General features: G+C 35.9%; 1 protein-coding gene across 1 annotated transcript; it reads right to left on the bottom strand.

The window, feature by feature from the left end:
* Positions 1–7,357: 7,357 nt before the first annotated feature.
* LOC132553676 (UDP-N-acetylglucosamine transferase subunit ALG13 homolog) lies at positions 7,358–14,700 on the bottom strand. Its single transcript, XM_060217935.1, has 4 exons — positions 14,584–14,700; positions 13,307–13,469; positions 11,939–12,077; positions 7,358–11,308 (listed from the first exon to the last, which is right to left on the bottom strand). The coding sequence occupies exons 1-4, from the start codon at positions 14,698–14,700 to the stop codon at positions 11,197–11,199; spliced, it is 531 nt and encodes a 176-aa protein (XP_060073918.1). The 3' UTR covers positions 7,358–11,196.
* Positions 14,701–15,777: the final 1,077 nt, after the last annotated feature.

Consider the following 15,777-nt stretch of genomic DNA (forward strand, 5'->3'; position numbering starts at 1 on the left):
ATATCGGACTGTGTAAATGGTATATCATCTAAACGATTTTGAGTTCTAAGATTAACTTGAGGGAGAGGTACACCGGTATCATCTATGGAAGAAATGGATGCAAAATAATCGTTTAAAATGTTGGATTTCTGCTCGTCGTCTACCTCAACCGAGTTAGAAATAGGATTTAATAGGGGCGGAATGATGTTAGACGTGTCTGCGGTTTTAAGAAGTCTACGTATTAATTTCCAAAAATTCGTCTGGTTAGTTTTTACATAGTTGTCAAGAAGTCCATTTATGTCAGCATAGAAAAGTTCCTTAGTCCTGCGTTTAAGATTATTTACCTGGTTTCTCTGTTTTTTAAATTTATCTAGATTACCTACAGAAAAAAATCTTTTCATTTTTGTGTGCAGTCTGTCCCTAATTCTTATTTCCCGTCTGAGTTCAGTTGTAAACCATGATTTGTCATTAGGTCTAATAGTAATATATTTAGTGGGGATACAGTCGTGGGCAAATTCAATGTATTTTTTGGTAAATATCAAGCACATCTCATCACATGAAGTAGCGTTATTGAATAGGTCCTGCCAGTCCGTCTGTTCTCATAATCTGTTAAATTTCGGAAAATCTGCATTGTTATAACACCAAATCATTCTTTTAAAAATTTTAGTTAGATATGCATTAAGCTTAATTTCAACTACGGTAGCGTCATGGTCGGAAATGGCTCTGTCCAGTTTAATAACATCTGAGAAGCTAACCATACTGATCTCGCTCACTAATACAATGTCTAAGAGCGAGGCTCGGATATGACTTACACGTGTAGGTTCGTGGATCACATTGGAAAGTTGATACAAGCTAATAAGGTCATTCAGTCTATGTCGAGTTTCGACTAGTAAGTCAACGTTTAAATCACCAACAATGATTACATGAGGATTTTCATCTAGTGCTTTTTCTACGGAGTTTTTAAAATGGTCCCAAAAAGGATTTACACATTCATTGGGTCTGTAAACAGTACAAAGAAGATATGAAGAGTTACAAAAAAAGACTTCAACCAGATAGCCTCACCGAACGGAAATTCTAGGTCGAGACGACGACAAGCAGAAAGTATATGTGAAATATAGACAACGACACCTCCCCCTGGAGAGTGTTCACGGTCTTTACGGAAAGGATTCGTTTGGAAACCACTAAGTGCTATGTCATCATCCGAAATACTGTCATTTAGGTGGGATTCGGTAATACACACGATGTGGAATTCGTCTGCGATATTCTAAAGGTGAGTCAACTTATTTCTGAGACTGCGAATGTTTAAGTGAAAAATTGACAGTTCATTTGTCGATAATTCAGGTTCGGGATTTTCATGAATATCCATACATATTAGAAGTAGCAAATATAGGATGAGAATATAGTGAATATTACGGAAATAACATTGTAAGATGCTGAACACTAATTGATTAAATAGGGACTTAAACGAAACTAGTAGTATATCATATAGTTGATTCAATTCATCACTTAAGAGCTTTAAATTTATTTTTTGTAAAATAAAAGAGTATGCATAATTATGGTGAGTACTCGTGTAAAATGTACCGATGGCCACCCTGTGCGCTACTATGTCACTACCTATTATCAAAAATAGTCATGGTTGGGTGGCAATCGGGAACGAACATACGCACGTGTGAATCATTCACTTCATCAGTACTGAATGGTCTGGGAATGTCAAAATAAAGATAGAAGATAGGAGGTGAGAAAGGAAAGAAGACTAATAAACTAAAAAAAATTGAAAAAACATATAAGGTTAAAATAAAACTAGGAGGTTGCTGTTACTTGAAAACAGATTTACATTTAGAAGGGGACACTAGAATAACTGACTGGAAACGAAATATAGTTTTAACTTATAAAGACATTTTTAAACAATCAAAGTATTTTAAGCATGTACAATGACACAAAATAGGATCAGAAACTAAACATGTATACAGGTAAGCGAGAACTTTTTTGTTATCAATATATTCACATATGTTACTACCGTAGATCAATGTTGACCCGATAATTGGTTCAGGAGCACTACGGATGGTATAGATTTACAGTAAGGGCGGACCTGGGGTGAGTGGGTAAGGGATTTTAATAAGGGTGGATGGGGGTGGGGGGGGGGGGCTGTACATCAATCGATATAGTATAGTATGTACAAGGGAGTGGGGACTATCCATCGATCGATACAGTATAGTACAAGGGAGGGTGGAGGCGGCTATACATCAATCGATACAGTATAGTATGGGCAAGGGAGGGGACTATACATCAATCGATACGGTATAGTATGGGCACGGGAGGGTGGAGAGGGCTATACATCAGTAGATACAGTATAGTATGTACTAGAGAGGGTGGAGGGGACTATACATCAGTAGATACAGTATAGTATGTACTAGAGAGGGTGGAGGGGACTATACATCAGTGGTACAGTATAGTATGTACTAGAGAGGGTGGAGGGGACTATACATCAGTAGATACAGTATAGTATGTACTAGAGAGGGTGGAAGGGACTATACATCAGTCAATACAGTATAGTATGGGCAAGGGAGGGGACTATACATCAATCGATACAGTATAGTATGGGCAAGGGAGGGTGGAGGGACTATACATCATTCAATACAGTATAGTATGGGCAAGGGAGGGTGGAGGGGACTATACATCAATAGATACAGTATAGTATGGGCAAGGGAGGGTGGAGGGACTATACATCAATCGATACAGTATAGTATGGGCAAGGGAGGGTGGAGGGACTATACATCAATCGATACGGTATAGTATGGGCAAGGGAGGGTGGAGGGGACTATACATCAATCGATACAGTATAGTATGGGCAAGGGAGGGTGGAGGGACTATACATCAATCGATACGGTATAGTATGGGCAAGGGAGGGTGGAGGGGACTATACATCAATCGATACAGTATAGTATGGGCAAGGGAGGGTGGAGGGACTATACATCAATCGATACAGTATAGTATGGGCAAGGGAGGGTGGAGGGACTATACATCAATCGATACAGTATAGTATGGGCAAGGGAGGGTGGAGGGACTATACTTCAATCTATACAGTATAGTATGGGCAAGGGAGGGTGGAGGGGACTATACATCAATCGATACAGTATAGTATGGGCAAGGGAGGGTGGAGGGGACTATACATCAATCGATACAGTATAGTATGGGCAAGGGAGGGTGGAGGGGACTTTACATCAATCGATACAGTATAGTATGGGCAAGGGAGGGTGGAGGGGACTATACATCAATCTATACAGTATAGTATGGGCAAGGGAGGGTGGAGGGGACTATACATCAATCGATACAGTATAGTATGTACGATACAGTATAGTATGTACGATACAGTATAGTATGGGCTAGGGAAGGTGTAGGGGCTATATATCAATCTATACAGTATGCACATTGTGTATGTATTTTAGGTGAAACTGCTGGTATAATAGCTTTACACCCAATCATAGTATACTTGGAGGATGATCGAGGGAGGAGGCTGCGAATGGCATAGTGTCTACATCAATCAGATTCAATACTTAAATGTACATAAAGTACATGAAGGGGAGATAATCAATATCAATCAATACCTTGTGTTACCGGATGAACATTGGGCGGGGGTTGCAGGGGTGGGGGGTGGTGGGGGTGGGGGTTATCGGACGGTGTGCATGTACAGTACTAGTGCATCAATTAATAAAGTAAGGTATATACACGGACGGGAAAAGGTCAGTATTACCATTTGTGATAGAATAATGGGCTGACAAGCAGTTATAGACTATAACTGGACAAATTTCTTTGTCAAATATGAAATAAGACACAGGCAATAAAGGGATTGGTGAGCTTATAACATTCGGTTAAAATTAGCATCAGTCTACCAGGTGAAGAATTCATGGGTGGGTCATTTTTTGTTACCAGAATATGACCTGAATTTATAACATATACAGACTTTTTTTAGAGAGAGAACATGATAGTACCTTTGTTACAAATATATCTGACTGGTTTTATTATGAGACATGATGTTGGCAAAAACCCATCATACATGTATAACTGGATTTTATCCTGTTTAATGGTTGGGCTTACATGTATACATTTTGATTTCACAGGTAATAATTAATCCATTAATCGGGGCTGAAGGATAGCCACTATCGAACAACATGAAAAAAAATTGTACTTGTTTAGGTATCAAACAATGATTTATGTATGTTTTAGGTATCGACCAATAAATGTCGATGAAGAATTATTGTTTCAAGATATGGAGGGAATATTTTCGAAATCAATAAAAAAATAAATAAATAAATGTTCTAGATATCAGACCATACCAGAATGTGTTTTGGTCATGATACTATCACAGATTTTTATCTCAAATCCAAACAAAACAAATGATACCTGTTGTACCTGTTGTTCAATCAACCAACCCATTTACATACATGAAATATAATAACATATAATAAGCAAAGGCATCACATGGTATTTGTATTCAAATACATGTACTTGTTATGGATATCAAACGAAAACCGATACTTGTTGTGGCATTGATCAAACAATGACCCAAATAATACTTGGATTAAAAATGATTGTAGATTAAAAAGTTCGTACAATCGATGATCATTTCCGAGGTACCAACGGAAATGGAAATACGTGGGATCATGCTGATGATGCTGCGACTCGCGTAAAAGGAAATCAAAGTACTGAAAGTACTGCTTTACAGTTTAGGCAGAGGCATTGCGGAGAGTTGGGATGATGGTATGGAGATGGTTGATGTTTTTGATGAGAATCTTTTCAGAGTCTCTAGACTGTTTCATAAAGATCCTCCCATCACTGGTCCAGTAAGAGTCGATGGTTTTAGCCCATTTAGCTCGACCTAGATCCTTTACTGTTGCTTGTCTGGATTTGGTCAAATCTTCGGTGATGAAGAGCTTAGAGGGGTTATTTTTTAATAGTTTTTTGTTTTTGTACACAGAATTTTTCAGATTCCAACTATTGAATCGGCAAATAATTTGGTGATTTCCATCTGGGTTGGGTCTTCCAATGACATGAGACCTCTGGATATCTTCAGGTCGGAGATTAACATTTAGTTTGGATTTACAAATGTCAATAATAACTGGGTCAGTGAAGGACTGTTGATTTCCGGTTAACCGGACATTGTGAAAACGAAGGCTATTCCTCCTGCCGTATTGTTCGAGTTCCTCAACTTGAGATGTGAGGGAATCAACCTTGTTCTCAAGAGTCGAACACTTGGTGGAGAGGGAAACATTAGACTGTTTAAGTTCACTGATTTCAGCGGCCTGGTCATGTATTGTCTGTTGAAGTGGTAAGATCATGTCCGCCATTGTATCACGAACAATTGATTGGAATGTTTCCCGGAGATGAGGTATGCACGCCTCTGCCCATGCAGGTGCTATGCCGGAAACAAATGAAGGACTAGATAAGGTTGACTGTATCAGTCTAGTAAGGTCAATTGTCTTGCCTTTACCTACGTCAAGCTGGAGAGAAGGGCCCTCCTCTCCACCCGAGAAGGAATTTCTCCTTCTGTGGGCTGGGCGATCGGACATTCCGGGGGACACAGTGTCCGGAGATTTCCGCTTGCTAGAACCTGCCGGGGTACTGGGCTCAGACATAGTGAAGATAATGAATTTGAATGTTCAAAGAGAAACTTTTCTCGTAGTCTATAAAATTGTAAGTGGCAAACATGTAGTGACACGAAAACAAGACGGCCGAACGGTCGAACAAAGAACAGTAACTGGTCGGTTACAACAGACGTGAATTCTCTTTATGTGAGTGTACACAGGGCACAAATTTTCATATTAACGGCACTTCAGCATAATGGCAAAATGTCAGACTTGTACCCACCGTAAATGACACGCACAGGTATATAAAAACAGCATTTCTTGGTAGAGTCGTTCAAAAGTGAACAGTGCAGATCGCCATCTTATGACGTCACCCCTGTCACAGACAGACAGACGGCCAGCCGGACGTACAGACGTATGTCCGTACAGACGGACGGACAGGGTGATTACTATAGGGCACCCACATCTCAATGTGGGGCCGTAATTACTGCTCCCTGACAGTGCTTTCTGATCATGACCTCCGTAACGGCATTCCCTGACCTTCGTAACGTATGTTTTTCAAACAATTCATCGCAATATCTTTCACGTGGGAATTTTAATTGGACAATTATATCAATACTTCATTAAATAACACTTGTGTAGAACTACAGTTACCAAATTATAACATCGGTGATAAAGGTTTCATTAAACTTCAAAAATAAAAAATTGCAAACCAACCTCAGTATCGCATTTTGATAACATAAATGTGTAATGGGTATCAAATGCTTTTACATTTTACATAGAATATTTGTTTCCGTCCCTGAAAATATACATATAATAGCTATTAGAGGTATCGGTAAATTATGAAAGGAAGACTAAGTACATTAGGACATTTTTCTCTGACCTCCGTAACAACAAAAGACCAGTTTTTGGGGTGCATTTTATTTCCCCGACACCGGAGAATTGTGCAGTTTCATTATCCCACTTAAAAAAGTGTTGTTAAATAATAATTTAGAAGGGCTGTTATTAACAAAAAGCAGTTATATGTTCCTCGGTACACTTGATGAGTTATTTTTGATTGAAAAAATACATACCTTTCCATTTTATCTTGTGTATTCGCTCATCGGACCATGTGTTTTCAGCATTCCCGCTTCTATACTTCACCGGTGTTTCATTAAAATTATTATACCCGGAATACATGCCCGGCGGAACCCCGATACGGCTTCAACAAATTTCTGTTACGGATGTCAGACGTTACGGAAGTCAGATTTCAGCATTGTTATTTCCATTTCACAGATCATAACAAATAATATCAGGCCAGTTTCGTGTTTTTTTTTTAAACTTTACTTAACTTTAACTCAAATATATGCAAAACTTTTGCTCCCTGTAGTTTTATATTCAATTTAAAGCCGTTACCGATGTCAGGCCCTTAAATGCGACATTGCAATGTGTTGTATATATTGATCAGCAGAACGTGTTTGACTAACCTTGTTTTAAAATAAACGCAATGGCTATCTTAGGCTAAGTGATGTATAACGAGTGATTTTAGTGAAGTTATTTAGCAACAAATCCAGAAAATATAGAAACACCGGTTATAGTTTTAGGCGTTACGGATGTCAGACCGTCTAAGGCGACAATGTTGCATTAGGTTTTAAAAACAGTAGCGTAGAGAGGGCTTGTAAAAAAGTATTTTGTTGTCATGTAACGTATTTTTAGCAACCGAAACAGTACTTGATTTATGCATACCTCGCCACAACATTGTGAGCTTCAACTGTCAATATCAAAGACAACTAAAGCGACATTGCAAAATCGTTTATTACTGTCTATTTACTATAATATAATACCATCCGCTTCTGAAAAATATAAGTGTTAGTTGTGAACAAGGTAATTATTTTTGTCAGACAAAACCTAGAACAAATTGTAGGAACAGGAAAGTTGTTGCAAAATATTTATTTTGTCGAAACAGACACTGCGACACAAGGTAGTTTCAACCTCTTCTAAGTGGGTCAGTTATTCTGGAATGGCTGGTAACAAGGACATTTCAATAAAAAATGAACCTCATCTTCTGTATCATCTAAATAACAAATGCTACATACTCGTAAATTTCTCGGTACAATTTGATATCGGCCCTTTCTACTTTTAAATTATGGGATGAAAGTCTAATTTTTGTAATTTCTTTCAAATATTTCCTAGTTATTATTTTTTGAAATAGCCTTGTCAATCGGGATCATGGTCATGCTGGGTATAAATGTTTAGCTTCATTTTCGTCCATACATTGAACAGAATGCTACATATAAAAGGCAAAAACTTTCCTCTATTATCTTAGTATGCATTGTCACAGATTCAAAACTTGGAATAAGCACGTGTAACCACTAAGGCGCAAAACTGAAATAGTTTACTGATCGAACATGCTTTTAATATCTTGAAATTATCGATTACTTTTTTCGGAAATTTCGAAATATGCACTGTACAGTTTCTCTTTCTTCGTTAGTATACAAGCCTCGAAATGTTTTGAGCCAGGGTCGTACTAACTACACTAAAGCTGATGACATGTGTACATTGTAGACCAAATACAATTCACTCTCTAATTTTCATTGTTTCCTAACACGATTTTGTATTTTCTGAATTTGAAAATTAATCGTGGTATAGCCGATTAGACTTTTTCAGTTCGGGACCGTAACTACTATTGATGAACCTGTTTGAGGAGTGAAAATCAGATCTTTCTCATTCAAATTCGAAGAAAAGAAGTTAAATATTTTATGACAGAAGCACAGAGACCGAAAAATCTTCTAGCCGCAAGCGGTTCAGGACATCCAGGAATGTATTTTGGATTTGTACAAGATTGCTCATACATATGAAATATACCCTTGATGTTATAAAACTATGCTTGTTAAGATTTCTACGAAAATAATAAATAGTCATTCTGTAAGTCATGGATAACTACTTATTCGAGCATAGATCGGTACTGAAGTCCGATATTTCCTCTGTGAAGTAAATAGTTGTTAAGATTCTAATCTAGCAGGAATCATGCAAATGGGATATTTTACCCTTGTGAAAATTATTTTGATAAAGCAGTATTTGTGTTAAAATGATGTCCAATGTCTTAAAAATGTATTAATCACGGATGTATGAAAGTCAGACGGTTCAGAGTTCAAATTTGTTAATTTTGAAAGGTGTGATAGAAAAAGCATTTTAAAAGCAAAACATGAGGCCCAATGGGCCTGCAGCGGTCACCTGGTATATGTATATACTAGCAATTTTTATCCCTATGACCTTGACTTATATTCAATGTAATTTCTTTTGGCAAACTTTGTGCGGCTGCATCGTAGGAATATACCAGTCAAATATATTGCTTCTATGACTTTAAATTCATGAGATAAAAGTCGTTTAAATGTTTTAACAAATTTGACCCCTGTGACCTTGAATATAAATCAAGGTTTATTTGTTTTCATTGATTTGTTGAGATTCATCCTAGGAACATACCAGCCGAATATTATTCCTCTGGGCCTTTTAGTTCACGAGAAGAAGTTGTGTGAATTTTTAAAAACAAATTTGACCCCTTTGACCTTGAAAATAAGTCAAAGTCATATCTATTCACACACTTTGCTGGGCTTCACCCTAGAAATATACCAGCCAAACATCATGCCTCTAGGCCTTTCAGTTCATGAGAAGAAAAATTGTGTAAAGGTACTAACAAATTTAACCTCTGTGACCTTGAATATAGATCAACATCATTCTTTTTGCAAACTTTGTCAGACTTTCTCATAGAGACATACGGAATGATGGACAACCAACACTGCACCACCACATAAGCTCACTTCTTCAGGCCAGGTGAACTAAAAATATTACAATGCTTCACTTAACTCAAGAAATGTAAGAATACCTGTAACAGAAAACAATTTTATTTTTTTTCGTGAATAACAGTATTTCTTCTTTATTTTCAAGTCTTTTTTTTAAGCAATTCTTTTTTTAAGAAAATGTGGTAGAGTAACATTGGGTTAATAGAAAAAACCTGAAAAAGATTATTTTCTATTAGATTCCACTAGCTCAAAACTGCACAGCAACCAAAATATGTAAATTTTTATACAAAAATAAACAAAAAACTTAATTCTAACTTTTAAAAGACTTAATTCTATGACAGAAAAATAATTAGGCATGTTTTCATAATTAAAAATAGAGAGATAAGCAGTTTTTTTCTTTAGTGATGGAGAAAATATTGGCATTGTCTGTGCTGAAAACCTGAAAACTTTCATGTCAATGATGTTGTTGCAAAATGCAGCTCAAAAGGAAGACTATTATAAAATGTTGAAGGATGTATACCAGTAACTCATGTTTCATTGGAAGTGAGGACATAATTCAAGATAAATTAATTCCAACCTAATATCATGGACTTTTGTATTTACTTTGTTACTTGTGACCCTGTTTTTTAACAAATGAAAAATATTTGAGCTAACAAAGTATAAAGTCTTCAGAAAGTCAAATCTTATAATATAATGAAATAAAAGATTTTAAGTCATTTATATTTTTTCATGATTTGGTTGCCATAGGCAGTTTTAAAAGCTTGTTTTTCCCCCTCTCCATCATCCAAATACCATTATATTACCTCTCGTTAAAATAGATGACATATATTTTTGAAATGGTTGCTTTAAAAATGACAAAGAATGTCTTACTCAAGAAATAACACAGAATTATATGTGAAAATGAATTACACCCTGCTACATTGAAAGAGCAAAACTAAGAGGAATCCACATATGAAATCTGAGAATAATCGATTGAGTCTCAAAAAATATTGGTAATAAAACTACCAAATCACCAGTCAAAGATTAAATCATGTTCAACATTTAAAGCGTTATGAAATCTGTCTTATGATATAATAGTAGATTGATCAACAAATAAACAGATTTTAATTGCACTTTTGTACCATAAACATACTACACTGAAGACATCCAATCCAGGACAAAAACATCACATACCTTTTGTAAATACATATTTCACTGAAATAAATGGGTCCAATTTTCTCATCTATTGCATGTCAATTGAGATCATAGTATCAAACGCTGACTAAACTTAACTCTGAAAACCTTTTGCTGAACAATGAATATCATTCATTTTGGCACAGATAGTAGTGCACTGGGCATCTTTCATATTTGTAAATGTGAAAGGATTTCCAATTTCCTGAACAAACCCCTTGGTCAGGCTGCTGGTGTAAAACTAGTACTTTTTCGTGGCAAAGTCAGACCAGTTAAACCCCAGTGAGCTTGATCAAAGACAATCATGTCCAAAACCCCTGACTATCTTAGTCTTCCAATTTCATCACACCCTTCATTTGTACATAAATTAAACAGGTATTCATAACTGGAGGTTTTGTTTAAAAATAAAGTCTATTTGTTTTCCTTTATATGGCAGTTACTCAAAGTATGTATTGAAGGAGGATTCAGAACAAAAAAGATTGAATATGATTAACAAAACCAATAATCTCCAGTTTGTAAAAGACTTTCAAATTAGAGATTTCCATTTTTCAGGTTTCAACGCCTTTTCATTTATGTCAGGTAATCTGACATTTGTGCAAATTTGTTATCAATGGTCATGTGATCAAATGATTTCACATACAAATAAGTACTGATTGGAAACAACTAAATCTCTCCTCCATTCTTTGTCAGGAAAATCCCATCTTATTGTCAAGAAAAGCACCAAACTTGAAAGGATCCCCTTTGGTTAAGGGTTTTAGGTTGTCTATATCAATTTCCTGTAGGGTCTGTAGCAGAGACCTGAAAGAAATGATAATACCGCCATATTACCTCCCTTGCCTAACTGACATACAATTGTAACAGCATAACATCAATTGCCTACATGTGTCTGTATCACATATCTATAAAGTGTTGCTGAATACCAAAGGCCAAAACATCCAATCTCCAACTTCCAGGGGAGACAAGGTTACAATTATTAACACAGTGTCATCATATATCTTTAAAACATGCTACCTGAATCCGATGAAATTAATCAATGTCATTTAAATACTAACAAACCAGAAATTTTTAAATTCTTTTTAACTGGCAAGTAATTATTTTAAAACAATTTTCTTGTCAATAACTTTATAAGTTAGGTCCTAGGATAATTAAAAAACCAGAAGTTAAAACCATTTCAATCTTAATTTTGAGGAAGTGGGTTGCTGTAAATAGATGATGTGAAGAATTTGTTGTTCCAGTAAAACGATTGTAATGTCAAAGCTAATTCTTGTCTCTTAAAAATCTGTGATCGTGTATATTAAACCTGTTAACTAAAATATAAATAAATCTGAAAGAAAACCCAAATAAATAAATCTAACTCAATCTTTTCATCACCACTGGAGAGATAACTTCCCTTTAGAAGAGTCTTCTGAAGGTTGTAAGATAACATACCCACAATCACAATAATATATATGGCCATCTTGGTACAGCTGTTTAGCAAGTTCTAGTTGGTGGTTTCCCATCAGGTCCCTATTGATCACCACAAGTAATGGCTTGCCTGCTCCCAATGTCTCCAGACAGCTACCAGCTCCTAAAACAAAAGATTGCCCATCCATTAACAGTGATTTCACTCTGAATATAAACATTTATTCTGATATGAATATATGTTATTTCTTCCAAACCTTTTTCACTTTCATCATCCATCATGTATTGATCACAGTCATCTTAAATTCCTCGCTCGTTTATGGAAATCAACACACTGTGCTGTTACTGTTAATACAGACCTCACCATAGAGGCACCGTTAGAGAAATTCTTTTATTCTGTACCATAGTTATTGTTTTGTATGGGAAGCATACTTCAAGTTCAGGACCAGGGCTCTCGATCTGCCAGATTTGGGGCCGAATTCCCAACGCAAAATAGTATCTTTTTTTCCCAATTTAGACCCCAAGTTTTCCCAATTCTAAGGGCTCCGGGCCCCAGTCCCAAAATAGGGTGTGGGAGCCCTGAGGACTTTATAACCCATGACTTGGCACCACTTAAAGTTGATGCATGGTCCTGATTTTGACATGGTGGCAAATTTGAACTAATTCATTAGATATCCAGCTCAATCACTTAATGTAGATATCATTGATATTCAACTTATTTCATTCTGTGTTGTTTTTTTCTCAAATCTATCATTTATGACTGAAGACTCTAAATATAACTTTGTGAAGGGAGGTAATCCAATATGGCGAGACTCGAGAACGATAACCCCTAGGATGTCATGTTCCTGCGTAAAGTACAAACACCCTTTTTGACACGACAGTTTTTGCTCAAAAAAGTGTTCACTACATGCGCAAATTTACGGTACTTATTAAGATCTTGAGAAGTTATTTGAAGATGTTATGTACTCATATGTCCATGAATAAATATCAGTTACTGCCACATCATCATAAGCCCACCAACATAACAACCTTTATAACACTGGACTTTTTATATGCAATCATTTTTCCCCCCAACATACCAATATTTTATACCTGTAGTTGTTAACAAATACCTCCCAATTGACCATATCACAGATACCAACATGAGCCATCTACAGTTTAATCAAAATGACTGGTCATTTTGCTCTTTCATTCTTACTGATTAATATGGAAAGTCAATAACCGCAAAGAATAATTAAGAAGATCCATTAGGCTGAAACTCTGAATGAAAACTGACAGTTAACAGTTACAGATACCTAATTGGAGTATTCTAGATAATGTATCCGTGTTGTTAACTAGGTTCTATATGATGTAAAAAGAGTTGAAGAACTGGAGGTTTGGGATGACATATTTTACCAGCATGGCTGATGACGAGGTCAGCAGAAGAGATGTCCTCTCGTATGCTTGATTTATATCTGAAGTGTTGCACTGTTACATCACCAACTTGTCCACTTAGTGGTGCGACCTTTCCTCTTCCTGTCTGTAAAGTTACCCTAGTGAATCCTTTCTCCTCTAATACCTAGAAATAAATTGATAAAGCCTGTAGTGTTATGTTGGTGAGTTAATCCTTTCTCTTGTAAATATATATCCTGATATTAACATTATACATGATTTTACAGTCTTTTTAAATACATTATGAAATAAAATTTATGGATTTGAAGTAAATATAACGAAGCTACTGTATACAAAATGCATACTAAAGTAAGTGTATGAAGGTTCCGTGTCTCTTTCAGCATGTTGAACTTTTACATCTGACTGATGTGGTTCAATAACCCTTGACATACTTTGCATGTACTTCATTAAGGTGGAGTGTTCCACAGCTCATTGTTGCACCTCATGATAAAAAGCTTTCTTATCATTCGCCCTGTTCTGCATTAGAATAATTAAGAGATAGTAGTTTCAAAGACACTTATTGGCTTTTCACAAGAACTTAAGTTTTCTAATTTGACATGCATGACAGCATCTTCTGTCAATATGAGGACCTGAGTGCCTGTTTTGTGTTGAATCCTCTTTTTTTTTTAATGAAATGTGGGGTTTTGCAGTTTGTTGTAATAGTTAACAAATATGCTTCCTTCAAAAATATTTTTCTTACAGTTTATCTAATAGATTTACTATCTTTATTTGTATATATCTTGAAATAAATATTCTCAGTAATGTAACAGTAGTGTTGCTTGGAACATTTTGATTTACAAATATATCTTAGCGTGTATATATATATAGTTTACAATTAAAATTTGCAAGAAAAAACTTATGTTTCTAGTCATTGATTATAATTTAGTGGAAAGGTGGCGGAACAACCCCGTAGTAATAGAAGCATCCAACAACCAGCTGTAGAGAGAACTCTATTAGGCTTGGTTTCGCAATACCGTCCGATGAGCGTCCTGTCCAGCGATGTTTCCAATATTTTACTTCAAACGCGAGATAAATATAAGTCATGCATGTCTCAAGTTATTTCAAAAGTAAATAAACTTTATCTGATACATGGAACCAGAGACGTACGTCTCTGATGGAACGTCTGATTTCTGCGAGACGAACCCCTTTACCGCTGACTAGTTTCGGTAAAGACTAAAGAGTGAACGATTATTTATTGTTGAAAATTATACAGTACAAAAATAAAGGCAAATTGATATCACCTGAAATGTCTCCAGTTGTGCAAATATATCAATCAATCTGTCGAATTCTGTTGTTCCCACTGTAACAAAGACACTTTCTCGTTTTCTGGTGTGTCTGAGGTTTTCCTCGTCCGCCATAACGGGTGATAACAACATGCAGCCCGACACAGCTCGGAAGACTGACACAGTCCGGCTGCGCCGTCTTGCGATAAACAGGCGATGATCTGGGAAAAAAAAATGAGATTTCAGCGTTTTTTTCACAGTGTTTTTGTGAAGGAACATGGAGGAGTTATACAGACAACTTAAAGTAACTATAAGTCAAACATGTAATGCCGAGGATAAAGATATTATCACACGTACTGTTCTCGTTACAGCAATATGGATTCACATCAGTTCGTTCTATTTCTAACATTTTTCATGTTACTAGAGGTACTAGAACTAATGGACAGGGGCTATATATAGATAAAGGACTGAGAAAAGTCTACAACACACAAAACATTAGTAAACAATTAAATGGATATCAAGGGTTTTTTTTTTTTTTTTTACTATGGAAGCCAAGCAACACGTGAAAAAAATCAAGTGATACACTCGGGACGTATAATATTATTTCAGTAATTCAGTAGTCTGTTTCATTGTTTAGCTATTTTGTATCTAATTCTAAACTTGTGTTAAAAGCATTCCCACCTAGTCAGTGAAAAGGATAAAACAAGAAACACGATTTTAGGATTTTCGAGAATTTGAAGAAGATTTTACTTCTTGAACGCCTTAACGTTTCTTTCGCTGTAGCTATGTTATAATTGGACTATGCAAGTTCCTTTGGACACCTATTAAAATGAAAGATATAGGAAAAATTAGTTTTAATAAGAGCAAACGGAAAAATCCACCTAGGATATACTTATTATATCTCTATTTTTCAAACCTGTGTGTTGCAGTTTGATCCATTATTTGGTTCTAGAATATCTATATGTATTTTTATTTGTTTTATTGAATGGTGTGGTTAACTGGTGTCTTTCGTGCGAAGTTTGATTATATTTCTTTTCACTAATATGTGCACGTAATATTCAGGTTGAACATACGCGCGCGTAACACAGACACTCAAATAACAATGATACACGGAAATGATGTATTTCAAAGTTGATAATTTTCTTAATTAACGTATGGTCACTTTTTAGAAACAAATAAAAAAATGTGTTAAAGTAATAGGAATTCAATCTT

Source organism: Ylistrum balloti, unplaced genomic scaffold (genome assembly GCF_031769215.1).
Source record: "Ylistrum balloti isolate Yb309-2 unplaced genomic scaffold, AGI_CSIRO_Ybal_v1 Utg370344, whole genome shotgun sequence".
In the NCBI taxonomy this organism is placed as follows: Eukaryota; Metazoa; Mollusca; class Bivalvia; order Pectinida; family Pectinidae; genus Ylistrum; species Ylistrum balloti.

Bases quoted from the DNA above. Each gene is read 5' to 3' on its own strand.
- LOC132553676 (XM_060217935.1), bottom strand. From the start codon at position 14,700: ATGGCGGACGAGGAAAACCTCAGACACACCAGAAAACGAGAAAGTGTC. The intron at 12,078-13,306 runs GTAAAATATGTC...CTTTTGTTTTAG, and splicing joins CCTCGTCATCAGCCATGCTG to GAGCTGGTAGCTGTCTGGAG. The intron at 11,309-11,938 runs GTATGTTATCTT...CATTTCTTTCAG, and splicing joins ATATATTATTGTGATTGTGG to GTCTCTGCTACAGACCCTAC.